At 39.7% G+C, this 22,848-nt stretch overlaps 1 protein-coding gene across 2 annotated transcripts; it reads right to left on the bottom strand.

The window, feature by feature from the left end:
- Positions 1-9,949: 9,949 nt before the first annotated feature.
- On the bottom strand, positions 9,950-22,608 carry LOC127418672 (transcriptional activator Myb-like). Of its 2 annotated transcripts, none has more exons than XM_051659379.1 (15): positions 22,424-22,608; positions 20,413-20,530; positions 19,596-19,667; positions 18,819-18,911; positions 17,612-17,832; positions 17,012-17,231; positions 16,796-16,864; positions 16,332-16,436; positions 14,898-15,089; positions 13,094-13,218; positions 12,754-12,865; positions 12,546-12,668; positions 12,176-12,259; positions 11,955-12,059; positions 9,950-11,402 (listed from the first exon to the last, which is right to left on the bottom strand). In XM_051659379.1, exons 1-15 carry the CDS (start codon positions 22,444-22,446, stop codon positions 11,289-11,291), a joined length of 1,776 nt encoding a protein of 591 aa, XP_051515339.1. In that variant the 5' UTR covers positions 22,447-22,608; the 3' UTR covers positions 9,950-11,288. The 2 variants fall into 2 exon arrangements, with proteins under 2 accessions (XP_051515339.1, XP_051515340.1); XM_051659380.1 differs by lacking the exon at positions 22,424-22,608 and adding an exon at positions 21,930-22,344.
- Between the last annotated feature and the right edge of the window lie 240 nt (positions 22,609-22,848).

The raw sequence follows: 22,848 nt of genomic DNA, 5'->3' as shown, positions 1-22,848 counted from the left end.
GTCTATCTAGATGATATTCTGATCTTCTCCCAGAATATCCAGAACCATGTTCAGCACGTCAGACAGCTGCATCAGCGACTGCTAGAGAATCAGCTGTTTGTCAAGGCGGAGAAGTGCACTTTTCACGCACAGTGGATTCCGTTCCTGGGGTTCGGCATTTCATCCGAGGGAGTGCGCATGGACCCTGCTAAGGTCAGAGCCGTCTCTGATTGGCCAACACCAGATTTTAGCAAGGCTTTGCAGAGGTTTCTTGGGTTCGCTAATTTCTATCTGAGATTTATTAGGAATTTCAGCCAACTCACCCGCGCCTCTGATGGATCTCACCTCCACCCGCACTGACTTTTGTTGGTCCCCACAGGTGAGGCCGCATTCTCTAAATTTAAGGAGCAGTTTTCTACCGCACCCATCCTTGTTACTCCCGACCCTGCATGTCAGTTTGTAGTGGAGGTGGATGCATCTGAGGTTGGTGATGAAACAGTCATGTCGCAGCGCTCTTCCCTGGATGGAAAGATGCATCCGTGTGCTTTTTTTCACAGCGCTTAACACCAGCATAACGAAACAACGATGTCAGTAACTGAGAATTGCTGGCTGTCTGGTTTGCTTTGGGTGAGTGGCATCATTGGTTAGAGGGTTTTGGGGTACCTTTCGTGGTCTGGACTGATCATAAGAACCTAAAGTACATCCGTAACTCTCTGGGCACTATTTTTCACACATTTTAATTTTGTCCTCTCATATCGCCCAGGCTCTAAGAACATCAAGCTCGACTCTTTGTCTCATGTTTTGAGGACAAGACCTCCACCGTCCCACTGGATACCATTCTACCTGCCACTCGAGTGGTGGGCATGGTATCCTGGGAGGTGGAGGCTAAAGTATGTGCTGCGCTACGAAACACCGTGCCCTCTGCACCATCTACTTGCTCCCAGATGTCATTAGACAATGATTTTGGTGGCCATCGCTTGCGCATGACGTATGCCGGTTCGTAGCCGCTTGCCCAATTTGCGTGACAAATAAGACCTCCTGTAACCCCCCCAGGCTTGCTCCTCCAACCACTGTCTGTCCCTTTGAGACCCTGGTCGCACATAGCACATAGATTTTGTAACTGGTCTGCCCCTCCCATGGCAACACAGTTGTTTTGAATGTAGTGGACCGGTTCACGAAGGTGACTTAATTCATTCCCCTCCCCAAATTACCCACAGCGAGGGAGACAGCGGTAGCAGTCATAAACCACGTCTTCCACATTCATGGCCTCCCAGTCGACGTGGTTTATAACAGAGGCCCCCAATTTGTGTCACATTTTTGGGCAGAATTTTGTCAACAGCTGGGGGCTATGGTGAGTTTGTCCTCTGGGTTCCACTCCCAGACAAATGGGCAAGCAGAGCGGACAAATCAGGAACTGGAGAAAAACCCTGCGCTGTGTGGCCTCCCGTAATCCGTCTTCTTGGAGCGATTATTTAGTCTGGGTCGAGTACGGCCACAACTCCTTGCAGTTGTCGTCTACGGGGTTATCACCCTTCCAGTGCAGCCTCGATTATCAGCCCCCTCTGTTCCCCACACAAGAACCTGGCGATCAGGTCCTGTCCACCCACGCTTTTATTCAGAGGTGCCGGCGCACCTGGAAGGCCGCCAGAGAAGCCCTCAAATGGACTGGAACTCCTGTTACTGTCACGGCTCTGGTGAGTTTGTCAGTTTGCTCTGTGTGTTTTCTTATTCTCGCAGGTGCTGCCGGCATCAGTGTGATCAGTGTTTCCATGGGAACATTGATTGTTCCCAGGGGAACTCTGATCATGCCACTAATTAGCGTGCTAGCAGCACCTGGTTCTCCACTGATTCACTCCCTACTTAAGCCCCTTGTGTTCTCAGTATCTTTGCTAGATTGTTGTTTGATGTGAAGTACTTACCTCACTCTCTCTGCTTAGTTGGTCCTGTCTCATGTATCTGTTGTGTAGTTGCCTTCCAGTTTGCTGTACGCTTGTTCTCTGTGCTCATGAGTCTTCAATGGAGAATTCCTTGTCTCTGCCCATGTGTCGGGAGAGTGATTGCCTTCCAGTCTGCTGGGTGCTGTTCTCTGCACCTCACTACGCTTCAACGGAGTATTTCTTTGAATCTGCTCCTGAATTCCACAATGCACACACTTGCCACGAACACACTATTCATGGCACGCGTGCATCCACAAACTTCTCCCCGCTACTGCAGCCAGTGCCTGGATCCTCAGTCTTCGCCAGCACAGTTGAAGTGAATATAGATTGTTAATAAATCCTTTGAACTGTTCCTCTGCTCTTGGGTCTCTTTGTCTCACTCTCGCTCTCTGACAGTTTTCAAAATAAATAATTTCATGAAAGATTCTTTGTTTTCCCTGCTGTATCGAAAACATATCGAACCATGACTCCAAAACCAAGGTACGTACCGAACCATGAATTTTGTGTACCGTTGCAGCCCTAAATAGAACAAAAAAAAAAACCGATCATCTATTCATAAATAGAGAAGCATAAATTGTATCGCCATAATATGATTATTATTATAGGATAGAAACAACTATAGTATTCAGCTCTCTGCATCCAAAAACTCTATTCTTAATGCATATCTAGATCTTCGTTATAGTAAATCAACCTTACATGTGGTTAAGGGTTGTTATATTATATTAGTTTACTGAACCATGAATAGCACCAAACAGTGAAGAGGCTTCTCAGTAGTGCTGTATCAGTGTATATTTGGCATCTCTTGTGTTTCTGAGGATGGATGTGGGTGTGGGGAGGCCAGCAAGCAGGTGGTCAGGGTGGGGGATGTGAGAGATGGGCAGCTGTAAATTTAGGCCCTGGTCTGAGCCAGGCCTCCGCATCCAACAGCCACACAGGAAAAGTGATATCCTCAAGAGACTCTACCATAGTTTCTACACCACAAACACTCACACAAATACACTTATACATGTTCAAACACTGGTATACAACCCATAGAGGGAAATTTTTTCTCATGTTAATTTTCTCACCCCCATGGACACATGCAGAGGGGGAGCATCTGTTAAGGGTCGAGTTGGAAAGTGTTGCCATCAGTGTGAGGCCCTTGGGGACTCAGAACCCTTGACAAAACACTTCGCTTAAAGATCTACCCCCCAAATATCCCTCAAAAACAGGACAGAGTGTGCAAATACTGCACACACACTCAAACACACACTCATATGAGGGTAATTCTTCAGTTAATCTTTTAAAACAGAGTGGTGGTGGCATAGTGGGCTAAAGCACAGAACTAGAAGGTTGCTGGTTCGATCCCCACAGCCACCACCATTGTGTCCTTGGGCAAGGCACTTTACTCCAGGTTGCTCCAGGGGGATTGTCCCTGTAATAAATGCTCTGTAAGTCGCTTTGGATAAAAACATCTGCCAAATGCATAAATGTACATGTAAAACAAAACTTCTTCAAATTATACTACCCTACAAAGCCAAAATCCAGTAACTACGGCAACACTGAAACTGAGAAAAATGGCTTCAAAGTTTTTTGATTGTCTAGCTCAGAGGTCGACCTTTCCTTGTTATTCCCTGTCAACACCAGTCAAGTGGTAGACTGGCATGCAGGTGCGATGGACTTCATTTAAATTCAGTACGTACTCCTCTCTCTTGCTGTTGCCTGCATGCCAGATTACCCCTCCATGTGCCCATGGTGGCACGCGTGCCATAGGTTGCCAACCCCTGGTCTTGCTAAATGTGGATTATAAAATAGTCTGTTTTATCTGAATTTGAATATAGTTGAGCCTAAAGCCGTCTGTCATAGTACAGATCAATGTGTAAGAGACCCAATTTCGGTCATAACTCAATTTTGACAAAATATGTATTTACTGCAATTAATCAAAAGTTCTGAAAAACTTGCTGCAAATTTGCAGCAAACTTGCATCCCACTCATTATTTCATAATTTGAGCTTGCGATTCGCTGCAAATGTTTGCCAGAAGTTTGCAGCTCTTCACTGGTAGTGGTGAACCTGCAGCAAACCTTTGAAGAGTTTGGCGCAGAGCTCATTTGCATGTGAAAATAAAAAGTGCCAAATTTGCGAGTTTGCAATAACTCTTGATTTTTGTAAGGGTTTGCAGGGCAGTTTCATTTTTGTTATTTTGTAACATTAATCACATATCCTAAAATGTGATCATGGCCTTGATTAAGTGGTTTCTGGTATAATGTGTGATGATGAAGATTTATGATAATTAATGGCAATGACATGTGATGGTAATTAGATTTTTGGAAAAAGGTTGAACTTGCTAACAACAAATTAGCTAGATGTGTTATTAGGTAGTATAGTCAGTTGACCATGAAAAAACAATTCTCAAATTTGGTAACATCTACATTTTATAAACCTAAAAGTAATGCCATTTCTTATACTCGAACTGTCACTTCTCTCATTCCCATGACAACCAAATATATATATATACTCTTTTCTCTTTCAAAAGAGTCAATTGAAAATAATATTTTACGGCTTTTTCTGGACGCAATGCGAGGATCGGATGTGTAAACGGCAAGCTCTGCACACTTTGCAAGTTTTAATACTTTTTATGATATAAACCAGTGAGATTCGATACACTCTGTTCCATAACTCTTCTAGGAGGACAATATGTCAAAGAATTCAAAATCCTCGGGCTCTGGAGACATTAATAGACACTTACATGCTCAGGCTGACACCCCTGAGAAGGCCGCGGCCAGGGTGTCAGTTTGGTCGGAGAGTTTCGGAAAATGCGGCGAGATGCTGAACATGTCAGCAATGCTGACGAAGGTCGTTGCTGACTTGGAGGATCTTGCTGTGATACGTCGATCGATCACTTCCATTGAGTCGAAATTTACCCATGTGGTCACAAGAGTGCGGGATGTCGAGAAACGGATCGATTATCATCGGAGAGGGTATTATCTGCTAATCCGCTAGCGACCAAGGTGGATTTGGAGCATGTCTGGGAGAAGTTGGAGGAAATGGAAAACTGTAGCCGGCAGAATAACGTCCTGTAAGGGATTTTGTGATAAAGGAGGAGGCGAGAAGCGAGGTTTCCCAGTTCAGGTGGGTGCTTTAATTTATCCAGTTTAAAGTTTTTACAGCTTTGCAGGAACACTTGTTGATTTTAGCTACACACAATTTCACAGTCACTTTCGTGCTCGAATTGTATTTCTTATGCTGGTCTCTCTCTCTCTCTCTCTACTGGTGGTGTGGCTCCTTTTATGCCGCTCTCCCCGTGCTCACTGAAATTAGAGACAGGTGTTAGACATAATTTAGCTCAGGTGTAAGCGCCCTTACCGCTTTCTCTCTCTCCGGAGAGATGCTTGACCACACCCCCGCTACCACTCGTCCGTATCGTGGGAGTCCCAGAGGGAGTAGAGGGACAGAATATGGTGGAATTCCTGGATGGGCTCTTTCCGAGTCTGCTCGACATAGCAGGCCATAAGCTGGAAATCGAGTGAGCACACAGGGTTCCAGCTCATTGATCCACTGAGTGAGACAGGCCCCGATCAATTCTGGCCAAATTTCTGAGATCATCTGATAAAGATCTTGTGTTACATGAGGCGAGGAGTAAAGGAAGGCTTTCTTGGAAGAACCACAGCATTTTCTTTTTCCCAGACTTTGTGAATTCGACAAGAGAGAAACATGATCGATTCAAGGAATGCAAGAAACTTTTACATCAATGAAAGGTCGCTTTTGCACTGATATTCCCGGCCAAATTGAAAATAGATGCTAAGGATGGCCGTAAAACATTCACTTGCCCACAGCAAGCGATGTCCTTCATAAAGTCAATGGAGTGAGTGAGTCATGTTGTTGTACTCATGTTGCCGCCGGGTGGACCGACTCATTGAACATTCGCTTGACTGTTTGAAGATTCTGCACGCTTATTTTGTGCTGGTTCCGTCTAACGGCTGGAGTTTATTTTGTAGAGCAACACCGAGTGGGCCGGCTCACTGAACATCTGTTTGACAGTTTGAGGAACCTGCAAGTTTTTTTTGTGCTGGTGCTGCCTCTCGGCTGGAGTTTATTTTGTGGAGTATTTCTTGCAAAGTCATTGGAGTGAGTAAGTAATTTACATGTACTCATGTTGCAGCCGAATGGACCGGCTCGCTGAACATTCATTTGACTGTCTGAAGAATCCACGCGCTCTTTTTGTGCTGGTTCCGCCTAGTGGCTGGAGTTTATTTAATAGAATAATACACCTTTAGGACAGTGTTATGGATGAAGCTACATGCTCTTTGACTTTATTCTACCTATTGGCTGGAGTTTGTTTTATAGATTATCTTTTGCTGTGTAATTCTGTCTCACAAATTTTGTATAGAATCACTGGACTTGAGCAATCTGACTTCAAAGTTGTCGTGGAGGTTCTTATGGGCGTGCATAGACTGTTTGGAGGGATTAATGCTCACGTTTTTTTTAATGTTTGTTTGGTTCTGGGGAATGTTCGGGGTGTGACTGTTGCACTAATCTTGGAATGTGGTCTTTATATCCTGTTTTTGACACACAATCTATTTTATCTTACATGTCAAAATGTCAAATGTTAATATGAGTGGATTGTCTCTCTCCACGTGGAATGTGAATGGTCTGGGGCACCCCATAAAAAGAATGAAGGTTATTTCTCTTCTTAAGCATAAGAAATATGATATAGTGTTTCTTCAAGAAATGCACCTTTCCCTGCAGGAAGCTGAAAAATTTGGAAAGATATGGGGTGGGCATTTTTTTTTTATAGTGCTGGCTCGAGTAAGAGCAGGGGAGTCATTACATTGATAAGTAGTAAACATCTACAATTCAAATATCTCAAACAGAGTAAAGATAATTTAGGAAGAGTCATTATTGTTTTAGCTGAAATTCAGGGACAAAGTCTCAATTTGGTGAATATTTACACCTAATGTTGATGATCAGGGCTTTTTTATAGGTCTTGAAGGGATGTTGCAAGCCGCTAGCACCCCTCATGATATAATATTGGGTGGAGACTTTAATCTATTGATGGACACAGTCCTTGATCATAGTGAAGCAAAAGTGTGCAAGCCCCCTAGGGCAACATTGACGCTTCACAGGATGTGTAAAAATCTTGGTCTTACAGATATTTGGAGACTTTTGAATCCATCTGGTAGGGACTATACATTTTTTTCTTCAGTCCATAAGATTACTCTAGAATAGATTTTTATATTTTATATATCTATCTAAGTCCCTCATTTCATCTGTTGTTGATTGCTCAATTGGAAACATTTTAGTCTCAGATCATGCCCTGGTGTGTTTAGAGGTGTTGCCACATACGAAGAAAAAAATCATACAGTTGGTGCTTCAATATATCCCTTTTGCAAAATCCTGAATTACAACAAATGCTAAAGGCTGAAATCAGTGTCTATATGGAGACCGACTTGTCCTCAGTATCCTCTGTGGGCGTGGCTTGGGAGGCACTTAAGGTGGTTTTTAGGGGCCGGATCATACAGTATGCCTCATTCACCAAAAAATCCAAAGCACAAGGCCAAGGCAGAGGCAGAGCTGAAGCACCGAATGTCGTCTAATGGCCTCAGAGAATTGACCCGATTGAAATACAGATATAATACTATTTTGTCACGAAGGTGGAGTTTTGGCTATTCAGGGTAAGAAAGTCATACTTTGAGTCGGGGGACAAAGCAGGGAAGCTTTTGACTAGATATATAAAGTAGAGAGAGTCTTTTGCTACCATTCTCTGAAATATTTACCTCGGCTATTGATACTAATAATGCTTTTAAAGAATTCTTTCTTGATCTCTATAGTTCCACATCTTCATCTATTGATGAAGATATTAGAAAATTTGTGGAACCATTAGAACTTCCTAAACTGATGACTGAGCAAAAAAATTCTCTTGATTCTGAGATAACCTTGGAGGAGCTTGGCGAGGTAATTAAGGCCTTGCCTACAGGCAAGGCTCCTGGGCCAGATGGCTTTGCCACTGAATTTTTTAGATTTTATGCTGCAGAACTGGCTCTAATTTTGCTAGAAGTTTATACAGAATCATTAAAGAATGGAAAGCTTCCACCAACCATGACACAAGCCCAGATCAGTCTGATTCTTAAAAAGGACAAAGATCCAAACAAGTGTAAGAGTTACCATCCAATTTCCCTGATCCAGCTAGAAATTAAAATATTGTCAAAAATTTTGGCTAACCGATTAAGTAAAGTTATGACATCTCTTATACATATAGATCAGGTGGGGTTTATTTGGGGCCGTAGCTCTTCTGATAACATTAGGCATTTCATCAGTATCATGTGGTCAGTGGCGAATGATCAGACTCCAGTCACTGCCATTTCACTTGACACCGAAAAGGCATTTGATATGGTAGAATGGGATTATCTTTTTCAGATTTTGGAAATATACGGGTTCGAGAATACTTTATTGGATGGATTAAGTTATAGACACCCGGTTAGTGGTGGTACAAAAAAAATTGATTAATTTCAGATTATTTTACTCTGGATAGGGGCAACCGGCAGGGTAGTTATGTATTAATAAGTCCCCTTTCTGCTGGTCGGAGTGGATTGTGAGGGAGGTTAATACGCTCAGTGACCTATATGAGAGTGGAGTGTTGAGATCCTTTGAAAATATGGTTCAATATTTTGGGATTCCCAGGTCTCAATTCTTTAGGTATTTACAGCTGCACCACCTGCTTTGTACTATTTTTGGGAGTTGCATACACCCTCCTTAAGTGGTAGATACTCTGGGAGTGGTGATTAATGCTTTTGGAAAAGGTCATGAGGCATCAGCGTATTACTCCCTGCAAATTCAGGGTCTGGGGGACGGAGCTTCAACTTCTCTAAAGAGATTATTGGAGAAAGATTTAAACTTGGTATTGGAGGAGGGAGTGTGGGCTAGGATTCTAAAAAATATCAAGTCTACATCTAGGGATGCAAGGGTGTGCCTATATATATATATTTATTTTTATCTGCATGTGTACTCGGGCTTGGCCACAGGGATGTTTGTTGGGGGTTGGGGATTGGGAGGGGAGAAGGGATATAATGGGGTTTAAGGAGGATAAAGATTGACTCTGTACATGAACGTTTTGTTGTGTTATTTGTCATGCTGAAGGAGCAACCAATAAAAATTTTATCTGAAAATAATATTTTAAGATTTAATGAAAAACTGCATATAGAATTCCCCTTTATTTTAAAACTTTTTATACATTCATAGAGAGAAAGTCTAGGTAGGGTAGACATTCTGAAATTCTAGGGTAGAAAAACCTTTAAAAACTGGGAAAAAAGTAACTGAAAAAACACAATAAAATGTTTAAAGCTAAAATAATTGATCCTTTAAAACCAGAACGATTGTTTGAAAAAAATCTTTAGAATTATCCTGGGGGACAGCAAATTGTGTATGTATCTGCATTCAGGGAAAGCATTCCTAAGATAGTCTTACTGTTAGTGACATTTGCATGTCCTTTACTACATTATGTTTGCTGATAAAGTGTTTATGGGTCATTCCTGATTCTCCTCATTCATACCAAGCCTTTACCAGCCTTTATCATTTCTTTCTCATGTTACAACCCACATGGACCCATTTGAATACTACACAATTGCAGTTATCTCACTGCCTGCAAGTATCTAAGTAAATACTGTGCACCACACTTGCTGGGCACAATTAAATGGTTTATGAAAAATGACTGCTTTTATTTTGTGGGTCTCTTTATTGTGTCACACAAGAAAATTAAGGTCAAAACCATTATTTATATGCAGTCAAGGCCATCACTTAATTAAATTAAATAAATTAAATAATAACAGGTTTATATGAAACTTTGTAATATATATAGTGTTTTCATTTTGATCTCATGCACACTCAAGCAAGTGAATAGTAGTTATGAAGCATTAAGGAATTCAGAAAGTAGGTTTAGGCTATATACAACATTTTTAGATTATAAACACATACATATAAAGTGGGGCAGTTAATCTTTGAACAACGTAGCTTTACAAAGTTTTAAGTTTCCACATTGGAAAATAAAGCATACAAGGCCAGAAATGTTTTTTCAAAACACACTTTATTTACAAGGCAGTTATAAAAGTATAAAAACGTACGAAAAGTCCATAATCAATGTAAAGTGTAAAAAAGTGTTTGTACTTGAAGCTAATACAAAAAAGGCAGCGAATAACAAAAACGTTATTGCTAAATGCTTTTCTTCTGATTGGACTCTGCAATCGTAGTATCAAAGGCTGATTGTAACAAAAACAAGCTGACTAGGTATAAAAGCAACAATCATTTCAGTGTTTTAAAAACTACAAATACCAATGTAAATCTGATTAGAAATCGATGTAAAAAAAAAAAAAAAAAGTGTTTATGAAAAAGTGATAAAGAAATGTTTTATAATTTCAAAGGCAAACTTTAAACCCTTGATTTGAAAATGATTGGTAAACTTTTTTTCTTTTTTTTGCAAATACAAAAATGAAAAAAATTAAATAAAAAAATTAAAGAAAATTATTTAAAAAAAAAAAAATTTGTTCTATTGAAATCTCTGCATAGTTGATCTAAAACCTGAAATAGTGCTAATACAATGAAAGCTCAACGTTGTGGTTTCAATCTTGAACTCTTTTGAAATGGCAACACTACTAAACTGGCAGAGTACATTTGTACACTAGATATATCACCTAACGTCTAGAATTTTCAAACTTGGCAAAGTGATTTTTGTAGACATTGGGCGTAAATAGTTTCCTAATGCCTGTTTCGACCGGGAATACATAACAGTGCAGTGCATTTGTTTGAAATACATGATCTCTGCAAGGGCAGTGCTGTTCCACACCTACAGATTTAGTCAATTTTGTGTAATTTCCATTTTGTTTAGTTTTGGGTATATGATTTTGATAATGCTTGGAGGACACTTACAATACAAGCTCCTTACAATTAACACACGTTTAGCAATTAAGACATGAGCAGGAAGCCCAAATACTGGGATCAAACACTGGCAAAGGTGCCCACTGTAGATAATTATTATTAATACAAAATAATAAATTACTGCAAATTGTTCCTTATATTAAAATCCATAAAATTAAAACCCACATAGAGAATTCATTTCCCATATATAATACAAAATATATAATACAATATTATTAAAATGAAATAAAAAAGTAGAAAAAACAACATGAAAAATGTCTTTGGTTGGTTCAATCAAATGAATGCGGGCACAGCTTAAACACTGCCAACTAACATTGACTGTGCAGTCTAAACAATGGCTTTGAGCCTCTCCCAAATTAAGTACCACAAGTGTTGGAGTGTTCCTCTTTTATTTCTTCTTGAAGAATGATTGTCTTCTTGTTCACTCTCCTTCTATCTACTTCCCTTTCTATATTACTGTCGTCTCTTTACATGACCAGTGCTCGTGAAGAAAAATTGCTGAGGTATTTGTGTGAGGATTCAGAGGGCATCGTCTGGTCCTCTGTCTTCCCACAAAGCACCTGTTCCCATGTGCTCAACTGCTGCAGGAGAGAAGTGGAGAAGAGAGGGAAGATGATCAGGTTTTGCATAGCCAAAACACCTGTATCTAATGAATCCTAACTTTACAATTTTATGGGGCAATTTAGCACCTGCAGTCATAAAGTCAATACTCACCTCTACAAAAGACTCTATACCTTTATATAAACACCAGCTATACAGCTTATAAATCAGAAATGTGGACCATATTTAGCAAAAATTTGGGGATTTGTGTGGATGTGAGAAGCAGCGGCCCCAAAAAGTATCTGGACACTTCATATAAAAATGTATAGATGTCTTATAAACATTATATAACAACATATCAAATGAGTTATAATGATAAAACAATAGATGTATTTAGTAAAAGTCAGTATTTGGACATTTTCTGGTTGTCAAACATTGTGGAACATGTTCATAGTTAATCTAATGCATGCACTTTGGTTTGATTATTACCTATGTAATGACATTCAATGTAAACAATGAGTGACTTCAGTGTCCATATACTTTTTAGGGCCATTGTAGATGGGTATATAAGGGTACAATGGTAGCTATGGTACCTGCAGAGGGCTTCCCATGGCTCTGCGGGGCAGGTGGGCGGCTTTGTGTCCATCCTCAGTTTTTTCTGCTGTGGGGAGCATCAGCACAGAGCTAGTCAACAGATCCTACAGCCAGAGAACAGAACCGTCAAATATTGTACTAAACATGTTGGGGAATCAAAACGGATTGCATAACAGAGGGAAAAACAGCATAAAGTTAAGTACAATGTGAGGGTACTCACAGGCATGTCATGGGCGGAGTCACTGGAAGGGAAGAGCTGGGTGTGTAGATCTTGCCCCTCCCACTGCAGACAGGTTAACTCCACCTACAAATAAGATCCGGATACATTAACTAAATGCAGTATTATATATTACAATAAATGACTTTCATAATCCAGTGCATATAATGTCTAACATCCAATTTATTCCCTATTCATCACCTTTGAGTGGACAGATGAGACAAGTTTGACTGCATACTGATATTACTCACAAATTCAAATATTAACGTACAGACAAGACGTTTTTACATTTCTTTCATTTGAATATTACATGGAGACATATTCAAATGATGAAACACAAAGAGCCCACATAAGCCTATACGAGCAAACCGACCTCCTGTTTGATCTTCTTCAGGGGGGGCTGGTCCAGGTGCACCCCTCCTACACTGATCTCACACTCCTGGGGCTCCTGCTTGATAGCGCCAACCACTCCAGAGTCCAGTGAAGGACTGTGGACCTGGAACAGAACCAGAATGGAATCTTAGAACAAAAAAAATCAAAACATATATAAATGTGTAAACTCACAACCAAAAGAGACTCACCCGCTTCAGAGGTCCGTATTTGGCGTCTTGTATTGTCAGTCCGGATTTGAACGGAGTGGGTGTGCGAGGAGAGCACTCCATGATGGAACGCCTCAGATTGGGGGTGCGGAATCTGAAATGTGACGGCCATATACAGGCACTTATGAATTCTGTTTATAATTGCATTTTAATTAGCCTTTAAAATGTCAACAGATGACATCTTAATCACATAATTTAATCTGAGATTTTGCTGAAAATGTGCATGAGGACATTTTTTTATGTTTTTTTTAAACTTCAAAGAAAATGTTGAATGGTAAATTCTAACACAATTACAAATGCAGAGAATCAAATGGCTCCTTACAGCTCATTTTCTTTCTGAGGTCGGAGAGAGAGGTCCTGTTGCAGTGCTTTCTGGGAGCAGACAGGTGAGGGCGTGACAGGTACATTTTGACTGTCCGATTCTGGGCTCACTGATACATTGAAGAACTGCAATGGAAGAGAAAAACCCTACAATTACAGTACATACTAAACACACAAACCACATGTTGAATATTCAGAGCTTTAAGAGGACTTCTGGATGAGGACAAAATCTCCATAAATAAAGCAAAATAATTATATTAATAATGTTATATTACTAACAATATTAAATAAAATATAGTCATTACAAATGGGTCTGTAAACTTAAAGGGGTAGTTTCGCACCCCAAAATTAAAAACCTTAAAATCCCTCATTTTGTTCCAAACCTGCACGACTTTCTTTCTTCCTTGGAGCGCAAAAGGAGATGTTAAAATGTTAGGGTCTCTATTAAATAGGGTCACCGTTCACTTTCATTGCAAATTTTTTCCATACAGTGAAAGTGAATGGTGACTGAGGGTAGCATTGTGCTAAACTTTTTCTTTTGTGTTCCATACAGGTCTAATGGGTTTGGAACAACATGAGGGTGAATTTAAATTTACATTTTTTGGTGAACTGTCCCTTTAAATGTTAAAATCCTTATGCAATGCTCAAAATCATTTGTTGCAGTGGTTACAATAGTCTAAGATCAGAGAAACACTGGCATGCCATGCAAAACACACCTGCAAATATTTGCTAAACATAATATCAACAAGTATAACATAAATAGCTGTCAAGGGAATTAAAAATGATTGCATGCTTTAAACTATATGCTGATAACAGGGTGTTTATGGGGCGTTCCTTTCAATCTGACCCTGCCATTCAAAAAGGCAAGGCAACGTGCCTTATTCACACAACACACTCAACCTAAAAAGATAATTTCTGACACTGAAGTTGATTGCTGTCTTGGCTATATAGTGCTTGACTCGACCAGGGAACTAATAAAAGCAAGCAAAATCAACAGTACCACTGATTAAACTCTTATTCTGTAGAGATATAAAGTGTTAAAAGAGTGTCATAAAAGTGTAAAAACATGACATGAGCAACCTAAATTGAGCTAAAGTAATACAATCTAATATCTTTTCACTTGCACATTTATGACCTTTATGAATCCTACGCATGTTGACACATGCAGATTGATTTGTATTAGTGTGATTGATTAGACTCATGGTGTTCAGATAATCAGTATAATACTCCTTGATAATTGGGTGACTGATTGGATGGGGTTTTGATTATGGAGTGGCAGTTTCAGGCATCACTCTGGTACCTGAGAGGGAGAATAGGGTAGGTTTCTGACGACTGAATGTTTTGGCGTAGAGCAAAGAAATGTGAGGACACTGTCGTCATCACTGTGGGCGGGCGAGATGCAGCCCCTTGAACCCTGATTGGACTGTGCCTTGTCTGTTTTAAGCAACTTCCTATCAGAGTGTATGTTGGCCCAGATAGGAGGGGCCTGAAAAGACGAGATTACATGAGGACACTGGGGGTGGCTGAACGCTGCTAGCACCTGACATCCCATCATTTAAGATACCAGAGTCAAAAGTTCGGATACATGTTACTATTTAATAGTAAAGTCAGTAAACTATGAAATAGCAGAAATGGAAGTATGAGAACTACGTATGTAGTGACCACAAAATATTAAACAAATCAAAATTAAGTCTAGTGTGTCCAAAATTCTGACTGATGTGTACATTACAACTAAGGTCACCAATCCTTTTAGATTTGTTTAGATAGTTTGTCATGTAGTATAGTATCCATTTTTTGTCTCTTACCGAATCAATGGCATCAATAAACTCTGGCAAGGTGGAGTTGTTGTCATTGTTTGGGCTGTTTGTGTTTCCATGGGCGCTCTCTTCTGGAAGGCAGCCCTGCTCTAGGGATGGTGCTGGGACTGAAACAGCCACCCCGGCCGAGCTGTCCGTCAAAGAGCCACGGTTCCACCCACCGAAGACAGCCATGGAGATCTTAAAGAGAGAGGGAGGGAAAAAAATAAAGTTTCAGAGAGAGAAACTGTGTGTTTGTGTGTATGGGAGGGTGTGAGAGGCAAAAATTGAGCAAAATAAAGAGAGGGATGGATGGAGGAACAACGATCAGAGAGAAAGGGAACTTGTCGAGTTGAATGATGTGAAGTGTTGGGAGGGGGGTAAGAGTTGCACAAGGAGTTAAACAGAGCTTGTGGTGTGATAAGGGACAATTGCATCATTTAGCCAAGCAGTTAGAATGTGAAATAGACCCCCAGATGCTTCCTCCAATTAATCACATTCACACACACACACACACACACACACATACACACACACACATGTTGGTGCAGCTATCATTATGAGGACTCTCCACAGACATAATTGTTTTTATACTGTACAAACTATAGATTCTATCCCCTAGCCCTAACCCTAAACCTAACCCTCACAAAAAACTTTTTGCATTTTTACATTTTCAAAAAAACATCATTTAGTATGTTTTTTAAGCTATTTAAATTATGGGGACACTAGATATGTCCTCATAAACCACATTTATAGCATAATACCCTTAAATTACCAGTTTGTAACCTAAAAAATTGTCCTCGTAAACCACATAAACATGCCCACACACACACACACACACACACATGTTGGTGCAGCTATCATTATGAGGACACTCCATAGACATAATGATTTTTATACTGTACGAACTATAGATTCTATCCCCTAACCCTAACCCTAAACCTAACCCTCACAAAAAACTTACTGCATTTTTACATTTTCAATAAAACATTGTTTAGTTTGTTTTTTTAAGCTATTTGAATTATGGGGACACCAGAAATATCCTCATAAACCACATTTATAGCATAATACCCTTGTACCCTTACCAGTTTGTAACTTTAAAAAAAGTCCTCGTAAACCACTTAAACCTGCTCACATGCAAATACTTTTACTTACAGTAGCTATCTAAATGGGGAGATACCACAAACTTAAATTGGTTTTAAATAAAGCTAATTACAAATTATGTAGAAGAACACAAACACAGAATCCAAAATTGCATTTTTAGAATAAATAAAAAATATATATATTTTTTTAAATGTTTATTCTATTTATTAAATGTTTTTCCAAATGAGGACATGTCCAAATGTCCCCAAATAGAGGTTTTTCCATATTTAGCTAACTACTGGCCTTGGGTACATATACAGTATGTTCCTAAACTATGGCTAAGTACATTCAAACACTTACTGGTAGTGCTTGCTGCCCCTTCAGCTCGTTTTCTGTTGACATCAAAAGCATCTCAATCTCCTTCACCCTCTTTTCTTTCTCGGGGTCCTCTTCGCTGTAGTGTCTCTAAAACACAGGAACAATGACAGTGTAGAGTGAACAAAACTTTATGTATTCCTCTAATTTAAAGACCACGTGTGAAAGCAAAATTGAGCCTATTTACTTTCTTAATGCATGTTACTGGTCTTATTTGTTCATGATGAAGTTTGAATGTTTGTATTCATAATCTTTTTCAAAATTTGAAACAACCTTTCATTTCTACTGACATACACTTAGTCCTAAATCCTTTACAGTATATAGTTACTTGACTAAAGATCAATTATGATAATTTAAGCTTTTATTGAGGCTCTGCATTTTCAAGTAGTGTTGTGTTAATTAACATTAGCAATTTCAGAATAGCTTCAACAAAATTACTCTTGGGTTACCTGGATAGCAGCAGTGCCATGTTGAGGCATGTTCAAGATGTTCAACTGAAGAGCAAGTGGAAATGGCACCTGGATACAAGAAAACACAAGAAACAATTGCAAATAGGGAACAACATTCATGCAAAACTGTACATTTAACTTGAGTGTGTCCTCATTGTCCAAAATAGCATAATTTAAATGGGTAAATATGAGTGAGATAACATTCGTTATCCATACCCGTTGCGAGTCAGACATGTAGTATGGATACTGATTGCTCATGGAGGCAGGCATGGATGTGTTGCTTGTTGTGTGATTGTAGTTTAGTTGGTGAGGAGGTTTAGCGTAGCCATTGTTTAGTGGAGTGGGGCTCACTTTGGCAGCGTGCTGCAGGTAGCCCTCCTGCTCAACTTTCCGCCGCATAGTGGAGTTCCAGTGGTTCTTTATGGCATTATCAGTTCTGAAAATAAAAGAATAATAATTAGACCTTCATTAACACAAACATATAACAGGATTCCCATACATTTTTTGACCAAAGAATCTCAATAACTTTTTGTTTGTGATTACTGGATAAGGATTTTCAGAAATCGTTTTTATAGAGCAGCACTTACATACAGCAATTTCGAGTCGATGAAACATTTTAGAACTGAACATAACTAAAAAAAATGTACTATGAAAAATTCCACAACTTTTTAAGATTTAATTAATTTCTGTACCATTGCCAGGCCTTGAAATCACAATACAGTTTTATTTTTTTTATATCTAAATTGTATTTCCTAATAGTTTTAGGTTTTCCATGACCGTGGGAACCCTAAAATAATATTTTTGACATTCTCTTACCTGCCCGGAAGTAGCTTGGCAATCTCTGCCCAACGGTTTCCAAGTTTCTCATGAGCTTGGTAAATAATCTGATCTTCTTCCTCAGTCCAGGAAGTCTTCTTCACTTCTGGGTTCAGGTGGTTGTGCCAACGCTCTCTACATTGCTTACCGATCCGACCTTTCAAATGCTTTGCGATAACAGACCAACGCTTAGGGCCGTACTTCTGAACCAACTCAATCACCTGAGAACAAGACAGCAAGGCAAAGAAAGAAGATGCACAGGTAAATATATGAAAAATCTCACTTAGACCTTTTTTAGGGCACAAAAGGAGATCAGTCTCAGTCACCTTTCACTTTAAAGTAAATGGTGACTGAGGCTAACATTTTGCCTAGTTTCCTTTTGTGTTCCACAGAGAAAAGAAAGTCAAACGGGTTTGGAACAACATGAGGGTTGATTACATCATTTTCTGGGTTAACTGACCTTTTAAGCAGGTTCCAAGGATAACTTGCAAAGAGTTTGCTTTTGGTTGGTTAAACATTTAAAATAGAAATTGCAACTTAGAAGGCTAAAAAGGTAAAAAAATATCCAAATAATTCATTGCAATTATTCTCAGGATTTTATGAACACCTTAACACATTCAGTTCCTCATTCAAATAAATCCAGTATAATAGCAGTGAAAAGGAATACATTTCAGATTTGATGTCGATGAAGGGGTAGTTAAGCCTTAGGTGTACATAAGACACACAAGATTGGGAAACACTGAATTAGAGCATGGGAAAAGGAAAAGGAGGGGTACGTAAATAGAACTGAAAGAAGGGGAGTTCTAGAAGCCTGCAAAAACCCAGAAAGAAAGAGAACTTGCATTGCATAAGTGTGTTAGGATTGCACACAGATACAGATAGTGGTATTACACTGAATATCTGTAAAATACACCTGCTAATGACTTCTGCAGGGTCATAAAAATGATGATAAATAGAGAAGCACCTGGTACCAACAGTTAATCATTACAACACCCACTCAATGGATCTTCATTTCCCCCCTCAATTCTCTCCTGGTTGCATGAGGATTAGTTGGTGGCATAATAGCAATTTTGTGGTTGTATTTTGGTTGTTTGGGGTTTTTTTGAGGTGACATTTTGGTTGTGGTCTCCCATCTTATGGTAATACGTTGGCCTTTAGCTTACTGTCTAATTATTTTGTTTCCTATTGTAGATGCCGTTAGTCTTACCCGTTGGTCCTCTTCTTTAGTCCATGGGCCTTTGATTAGTTCAGGGTTGAGAACTTTTTGCCAACGATGCTGACACTGAACATCTGTGCGATTCTATGAACACATAAATTGATAGATAAATAACATTAGATAACAGAGAAATGAGCTTAATTTTGGGGTATATTAACCTGGCATGTAAATTGCATTGAATTAAATGGAGTTAGATGGAGTTAGTCTGCATGAGATTGCCAGGTGTTTTGGAAACCCCACAGAGTGATTCAGAAATGAAACAACTGCAGTTTCTGATTCTTGTTCAGGTGCCGAGATTTACGCATAACGATCTATATCTAGATTTTGATTTTCGGCTATAATAAGATCACAGTATCTCCATGTGTCTAAGAGTGTGTGCATTGTGTGTACGTGCCTGAGAAATTTTAATATGTGTCTGTGTGTGAACATGTGCTTCTACCTGAGTGCACATTTTTATGTGTGTGTGTGTTTGTTTGTACATCCGTGTGTGCATGCAGGTGCACAGTGGATTCTGAAACCCTGCCTAACCCCCCCCCCCCCCATTTGACTCTGTTCCAAACTAGGCCAACCAATGAGGAATACCCAATTATGCAAAATTCTCCACACACACTTCTGCAGTACCTGATCCTTTGGTTATTCACATGCAAATGCACATATCTAAAACACCACACCTAACATAACCTAACCTAACCCCCTAAAGCCTTAATACACAACCTACATACACAGACACACACACTTAAACAATCATATATAAACACACACACTCACAGGTAGAAAGCTGGCAATGACTTTCCAGTCTTCTGAACCATGATGCTCTACCAGCCTCTTCAGCTTCTCATCCTGTAAAGAATAATCCAAACATTTTAGCAGCGAATACATAATTAATAAAAGGTAACACTTTACAATAAGGTTCCATTTGTTAACATTAGTTAATGCATTAGATATCATGAACAAACAATGAACAATATACAGTATATTTTTACAGCATTTATAAATCTTTGTTTATGTTTGTTAATAAAACACAATTGTTTGTTGTTACTTCATGTTTGTTCATACTGCATTACCTAATGTTAACATATACAACTTTTGATTTTTAAAATGTATTAGTATATGTTGAAATTAACATTAACTAAGATTAATAAATGCTGTAAAAGTATTGTTTATTGTTAGTTCATGTTAACTAACGTTGTTAACCAATGTTAACAAATGGAACCTGTAATGCTTGCTTCAGTAAATATACTCACCTCAAAAAAGCTACATAAAGACTTTCGATAAAATTATTAATGCAAAAACGGACCAAAAGTACTACTTCACTTCGGAATAGTGTCGAAAAGGTGACATATTACTTGTTAACAGGTGAAATTAAATTTAAAACATAAAAGTATCTTATGTCCTTGGATTTACACCATACATTAATAGCCTAAAACATGCATCATTCAGAATACAAAATAAATTGCATCATATGAAATCAGAAAAAAGTACTTTGTAACTCTTAAAATAAAAGCTTAATTCTGTGTTTGAAGCACAGATCAGAACGTTAGACAATAAAAACACCCAAACAAATCCAGACAACAGTTTTGCATACCTCTTCACGGGTCCAGCGTGTCTTGCCGAGGTGGCGTTTTCCTGTCTTGGCATGAGGACCATCGTAGTCATGATCATAAATCTCCACATCATCATCATCTTCGTCACTACTGTAAACACTGGAGGTAGGAGGAGGTTGTAAATGATAGATTGAGAGATAAAGATAGTAGGGGGCAACAGAGAGTATAAAGTGGCAAAGGGTAAGAAAAGTTAGGGTGGAGAGACAGAGGAAATGGGGGGGGGGTAAATTGAGGTCAAGCAAAAGTGCAAGCATGAAGGACGAGGGATGGAAAAAACAACAACAAGGGAATGGGGGACAGGAAGGAAGATCCTCATTAACATGTAAGCGTTGAATCTATGTTGACATACATAAAACAACACCCTTTCACCCCCATACTCCTATCACGCATTAAAGAAAAATTAAGCGATAACACGTCAACACAAAACTAGAGTGGCTGATCCAGTACAGCCGGCAGGTTAGGGTGCAGGGGGGGACACACTCAGAGAAACCTGTTCTGATGTTTTTGGTTTCCACAGAAACAGCAAGCGTGTGCGTGGACTGGCACTGTTTCATGATGGAAGCATGTTCAGACCTGCACAGGTACTGTCAAAACCATCTCACCTGGCCGGCTCTTAGCCAATCAGAATGGTGCATAAGCAGGGGAACAATGTTCCACTGGCCTTTGTGCCACAGGTGTATATGTGTGTGTGTGTGTGTATGTATGTGTGTACTTTTATACTCAGTGTTTGTCCTCCCTGCTATTGCTTTAAACAAAAGATAAAGATGATAAGCACTTCCTTGACTACAAAGTACTTCACAGGAAATTTTAAACTCAAAACGCACCTTGCTCACTAAAATAAAATGCAATTAGTCAAATAGATGTTTTTTTATGCTTCGGAATTTGCATTTGACTTGTTGATGTGTCACTGAAACTGAAAGTTTATTCAGAGGACTTTTTAAAAAGTCTATGGTTTATCATAATCGTATGTGAGCAATTTATTAATTTATTAAACAAATCCACGAATTTGAGCACCTGTAACCTGAGCCTAATGTATTGTCTTTATATACAAGTATAAATGGTTTAAGTTTGGGGCTTCTTATGCAAATGCTGGTGGGCTGTATGACTGTATTTCTCTACCGCAACAACTTTTTGTTCGCTCGTGCAGTCATTTTGCGGGGTAGTAATAGCGATTGGGGTAACAAGTGCACAAGTGACAGACGTGCTGCGTGACTTTTTCTGTACGGAAGAACCCCGCGGTCTCTCTAAATTAGCAAATTCTTATAATCTACACGATTCTTCTGTCGTTTTAAACATGAACTTAACACTAGAATACTAATTACTCCAAATCCGACAGCCGCGAGGACAGGACAATTTGGTATAATCCATAATATATCATCCATCCCGCTCACATGTTGGCTAATTTCAAACATAATCCAAGCACAAAAATGCTGGCGTGCCGCCTTAAACGCGCGTTCGATTTATTTAAAAACACTTAAATAATTTGAAAACTACATACGTGAACATGCCGAGATGTTTTCTGCATTCGCCCGCTATTTTTCGACCACACTACGTCGCCGAGCTGTCACTGCGCTTCTCCACAATTGTTTCCGAATCGTATTGTGTGAGTGTAATTTTTGGGGAAGTACCGAATCTCAACGTGACCAGTCAAACGGACCCGCACGCGCTACCTGTGCGCACGGTGAATGAATGAAAATTTAATGCACAAGAGCTCGAGACCACCGCGCGGGCGCGAGCGAGAAGCGCACATGCCAGATGTCCACCTGTTCAACACGGCGCGCGCTGCACAGTGAGTCTCATAATAACCATTCCGCTAAAAGATGAATGTGTTTTCTATATGCAACTGTTTTGAGCATGCGTTTGAGCTGCATTTAGTTCAAAAAATAACGTGCCCCTCAAGAGTTGTCTATTCTCAAGTCTGAATGTCCACATGTGTCTGTGAAGCGCAATCTGTTAATGCGAGCAAAATAATGTTGAACTCTTAAATCTCACCTGTGTCTAGGTCGCCTCGCCATCCCGGTGGGTAGAGAGGTGATGATGAGTGCGCGCGGCTCAAGGGTGCTGAAGTGTGGAGTGCTGTCAGCTCCAAGGGTAGGCTCCACTTAGAGGAGGAAGTGCCGATATTAAACTCTCTAGCGGAGTGTGCGACACTGTAAACAGATCCATCAGACAAAGCTGGGACTGCCTCTCCCTCCCGCTAAATTTGGCGCCTCAGGTCCTGCGCATGCGCGTAACTCTTTTACGATTCACTCATCAGAGCGCTTTTCGAGGCAGAGCTGCGCGCTAATCTTCCACTGTGTTTGGAACAATTATATTGTGCTTTTCTAGGTAAAAAAAAAAAAAAAAAAAAAAGTTGTCAGGGAGGGGTAGCAGCGCATTTCTTAGAGGACAATGTGCATTGTGAGTGGGAGTGAAAG

Source organism: Myxocyprinus asiaticus, chromosome 28 (genome assembly GCF_019703515.2).
Source record: "Myxocyprinus asiaticus isolate MX2 ecotype Aquarium Trade chromosome 28, UBuf_Myxa_2, whole genome shotgun sequence".
Lineage (NCBI taxonomy): Eukaryota > Metazoa > Chordata > Actinopteri > Cypriniformes > Catostomidae > Myxocyprinus > Myxocyprinus asiaticus.
This window is presented reverse-complemented; position numbering and strand designations above follow the sequence as displayed.

Coding starts and splice junctions, on each gene's coding strand:
- LOC127418672 (XM_051659379.1), bottom strand. CDS start 22,446: ATGGCGAGGCGACCTAGACACAG. Junction 17,232..17,611: donor GCCAAGCTACTTCCGGGCAG/GTAAGAGAATGT, acceptor TTTTATTTTCAG/AACTGATAATGCCATAAAGA. Junction 16,865..17,011: donor ACATGTCTGACTCGCAACGG/GTATGGATAACG, acceptor TCTTGTATCCAG/GTGCCATTTCCACTTGCTCT.